This window comes from Palaemon carinicauda, chromosome 12 (genome assembly GCF_036898095.1).
Source record: "Palaemon carinicauda isolate YSFRI2023 chromosome 12, ASM3689809v2, whole genome shotgun sequence".
In the NCBI taxonomy this organism is placed as follows: Eukaryota; Metazoa; Arthropoda; class Malacostraca; order Decapoda; family Palaemonidae; genus Palaemon; species Palaemon carinicauda.
The window spans coordinates 84,878,793-84,883,440 of record NC_090736.1 but is presented as its reverse complement, the minus strand read 5'-3'; the positions used below and the strand labels follow the sequence as shown (position 1 = coordinate 84,883,440).

The 4,648-nt window shown below is 35.0% G+C and overlaps 1 protein-coding gene across 1 annotated transcript; it reads right to left on the bottom strand.

Annotated features, from left to right (window-relative positions):
* Positions 1–794: 794 nt before the first annotated feature.
* On the bottom strand, positions 795–2,919 carry LOC137650928 (uncharacterized). The gene is made up of 2 exons (XM_068384071.1): positions 2,785–2,919; positions 795–2,297 (listed from the first exon to the last, which is right to left on the bottom strand). The coding sequence occupies exons 1-2, from the start codon at positions 2,917–2,919 to the stop codon at positions 795–797; spliced, it is 1,638 nt and encodes a 545-aa protein (XP_068240172.1).
* Between the last annotated feature and the right edge of the window lie 1,729 nt (positions 2,920–4,648).

Sequence of the window (4,648 nt, the reverse complement as noted above, 5' to 3'; positions counted from 1 at the left end):
CCTAGTTAAATGAGCTGGGATTGGATAATATTTATGAACAAAGGATTCCGTAGTCTTAATCTTAATATTAAGCGCTTGTAAAGAAGTTTTACCTGGTTTATCTGAAAATACATGTTTGTACTTCTGACATGTTACGAAGATCATATTTCTGTACATCTGAAAGATTAGGGTTTATGTTGCATGTACTCTGATTGGTATCCACAGTTTAAATTTTCAGATAATCATCCTCATCAGCATTAATAACAGCAACTTTGTTAACATGAACAGTGTTTATCATTCCAGTCATATCTTCATCTGCCACATGTAACATATTAACATTCTCTCTACGGTAATATTTCTTCATAAGATTGATATGATACAGTCTCTTCTTACCCTCTACGTTTACCCAGTAGTCAACTGGACCATGCTTATCAATTATCTTGTATGGACCTCTCCATGAGAACTGCAATTTACCTGTTTTTTCTGGAATAACCAAAAGCACTTCATCATCAGCTTTAAATCGGCGCTTACAACTCTTCAAATCAAAATAAGACTTATATGTACTGAAAGATATATTCATGTTTTGAACAGCCAAATCTGAAACATCAGACAACTTTTCACGTAGTTCCAAAACAAAAGAATAAAGATCAGTTTACTTTGCAGACATATCAGAATTTGTCCATAGCTCCTTCAATATTGTCAAGGGACCTCTCACTTGAGGGCCATATAAAATCTCAAATGGTGAGAAACCTGTTGTATCACTTGGAATTTCCCTCATAGCGAACAGTGCAGCTGGAAGTAAACGATGCCACTGATTATGTTTTTAACTCACATATTTTCTTCAATATACTCTTTAAAATCTGGTGTTGTCTTCCTATTCTTCCATTGGCAGCAGGGTGATATGGGGTACTGAAAAGAGGTTTGACTCCTAATAACTTGTGTACTTGCAACATGAGCTCTGATCGAAATTGTGGTCCTCTGTCAGAAAGAATTTCTTTTGGCTCTCCTACTCTGGAAAAAATAGATATTAAGGCTTCTGCAATGTCTTCAGATGTTATGTTCTTCAAAGCTACTGCATCCAGGAAGCTTGAAGCATAATCTACCATGGTTAGAATATATCTATGACCTGCTTCACTAGGAGGAGAAATCGGGCCCATTAAGTCAATGGCAACTCGATAAAATGGCATAGAGATCACTGGTAATTTAACCATCTTAGCCTTCTTTACTTTTCCAACAAGAGTAGATTTTTGGCATACATCACAAGATTTGCAATACTTATATATGTCAGACGTCATACCTTGCCACCAGAAAATTCCATTAATCTTATTAAAGGTTTTCCTATGAGAAAAATGTCCACTTACCGGAATATCATTTGCAAGGCGTAAAACTAATTTTATGCATTTAACTGGTACAACCAATAACTGAGGCTTTTTACATTTCTGTATTTTCCTGTTGAAAAGTCCATTTCTCATCACGAACTCGTACTGCAACCCATTCTTGCAACATTTGACATCTCCAGACTGACTCATTTCTCTTGCATATTTCAAAGCTTCGCAAGTCTGCTGTTCTCTAAGAAGAGATTCATGATCAATGGACATATCAAATAGTTCTGGTAAAGAAAGAGGGTGTACAATATTTCTCCTTCTTGCCTGTGCTCTTGTTACTGCATTTACTTCTATGAGAGAATCCGTATTTTTCCGAGGAAACAAACTATGGTCTTGAACACCTGGAATATTGCCTAATAAGACAGTACAGTACTTTATTGGAGCCCGAACAGCATTAACCCAACCTGTAAAGGGATTACATTTCAAATAAATCTTGACAATAGGGAATCTGTCCTTCTTGCCCAAATAATCAATAAGAGTAGAATATGAACAATTTGTGCCAGGATCAGGAATTAAATCCTCCGATACCACTACTCCTGTACAACCTGTATCTCTAAGTATTGTAGATACTGTAATACCATTCACTGTTCCACATACCATAGGTCTACATACTACTGTGTTATCCAGAACTTGTCCTATCTCAAGAGAAGATTTAGATTTCTTTTTGGGCAACTTGTTAGGACAGTTTCTTGAAATATGTCCACTCTGACCACAACCGTAACACGCAATCTTACCAGGACGTGACAAATTAGTTTTCTCTGGTTTCTCACTCATACTGATCTTGTCACTGGGACTAGATACATTTGCATTGTGCCTAAAGTACTTCTGCTCATCCTTATTATAACATTTGTGTGCTGAAGAATATGTGTCTGCCAATGATGAATAATCCTCTGGAGTTCTAGGTTTACGCTCCTTAAGGAAAAGACGCATTTCCTTAGGTAAAGTAGACATGAACTGATCACAGACTATAATGTTTCTCAAATCTTCGTAGTCTTTCGTAATACTAAGACTATTTATCGACAAGTCAAAATTTTGAAATAATATATTCAAATATTGTCCACATGTGCTCTTGGAATCCATTTTTGCAGTTTTAAATGCTGTCCTGTACCACTCACTAGCTCACTAGTCTTCTTGAATCCTTTCAAAAGAGCTTCCTTCAAAGATGCATAGTCACTCGTAACATCATCTGAGAGCGACGTGTAGCTATCTAATGCCTTACCTCTTAAAAGTGATGCCAACTGAACTGACCAAGAGTTCTGCTCCCAGCTGAGAGAAACTGCTACCTTTTCAAACCTTACTAGGTAGGTGGTGATATCATCAGTATCACAAAATGGAAGAGGTCTAGTGGTATCCACAGCAACTGTTACATGGCTAGGGTTAGATGTTGCTCCTCTGATCTTTTGCAATTCAAGTTCTGTACCCTCTGCTTATCATTTTCTTCGTATTTAATCTTCAGAGCCCGTTCTTCTCTTTCAGCATATCTTTTATCACGCTTATCACTATCTTTGATTTTCTTCTCTATAAAGTTCAAAAGAGCTTCATCTGAGAGTCCCATGGACAAACCTTCATCTTCCAGAATTTATAAGACTCCATTTTAAAATATCCAGTCTTTAACCATTGCCTACAAGCAACTTAATTCAAGAAACTTTAAAGATACCTGTTACACAATGACAATAAGCAGAAACTGAATTGTTCTAGAAATAATTATTATGAATACAGGACAATCACACACTTTCATTACATAACAGTAACCATTCACCAAGCATCAAGATTCATCAATAAAGTTTTAATAAAATAAATATAAAGTACAAAACATTAACTTTAAAATTGTCAACCCAGTACATCTCTAGAGTCAGCTGGACTCTTACGTAAGAACTATGTAACCGGACACTGTTTCAAGAATTCGGTTTACATTCAATTAACTATCGGAAGTCTCCCACTTGCGACCTTCCAGCCGAATTCTTAAAATGCCCCACATACTCAAAATAAAATTTCCCCACTCCAATTAATTGCACTTTTATGTGTTGTAATAGAAAATAAATGACTATCACCAAACCAATCACGAAGTAACGCAGGCCACTATTAACACGGAAATATTTAAATTAGCCCTGGTGAGCACACCACTTAATGTCAGGGAAATCCGAAGGCATTTTTCCCTGGTAAAGATAGTACTGCTTATTTTTGATTAGGTAGGTATTAGAAATAATGTTTAATTAAAATTTTTTGATATATTAACACCACTATGAATTATAAAATTAAAAAATAGAATATTGAAATAAGGAAATAAACAAATAACGGACAACAAAAATATTAAGTAACTTATCTGTCTGACACACTTTTAATATCAATTACAAAAATAATAAATCACCAAATGTCTTGTTACGAATAAATACCTCAACAATTGCTCAAGAAAAATAAACCTTACAACACAGTACATAACACAAGTCACTGTTCATGGGTCTCTATGACATTTATCATACGCTAGATAATACACCAATTTGAATTTCGGATTCAGAGTCACTTATATAACGTATGCTTCAATGTAATAACGGGAACCTTCCGGGATTGTTTAAGGTCATGCACTGTTTCGCCAAGGGTCGAGGATTACCCTAGCTGAAAACAAAAGGAAAGAAACATACCTTGTGAAATTTAACTACACTTATGATAAATAACTTAAATTGCAAAGAATTTTAATTAAATGTGCACTTAGACAATTTTAAATACACTTTAAAAGACTTAAAAATGTTAAAGATAAACATATTTTACAAAAACTGATATAAGAATATTCCGCATAAACACAGGCAGTTAATCCACTTACTGCACGGCTAGGTGATTATAACGTGACTAAAGAAAATACAACATTTATTTTTCCAAGCCTATTATGGAACTGAGAAATACAAGGGCAAAATCGTTAACAGAAACTTCACAAATACTGTAACTTCAAATGCAGTCAATAGATGGTGTTACTAATATTATGAAATTCCCTGACACTCATTACCCAATGATTTGTAAGAAAACAGAAAACCCTGTTAATTCTGCTCCACCAAAATTGAGAGTAAATAGTACTAATGTTGATAAATCAAATGTTAATTTTGGGAAATCTCATAATGATTCTAAAGGTGCTGTTAGTAAAGGTGATTCCCCCGTAGTTATGACTGCTTTTTTGGATATTGATCATTCTTAGACTAATAAGATTTCTGTTTCGACTGCTCTTCCTACTGCTAATGTAATTGTGTCAGGGAATGGACATCGTTCCTTTGAGAGAGCACTCTTTGATTCTGGTG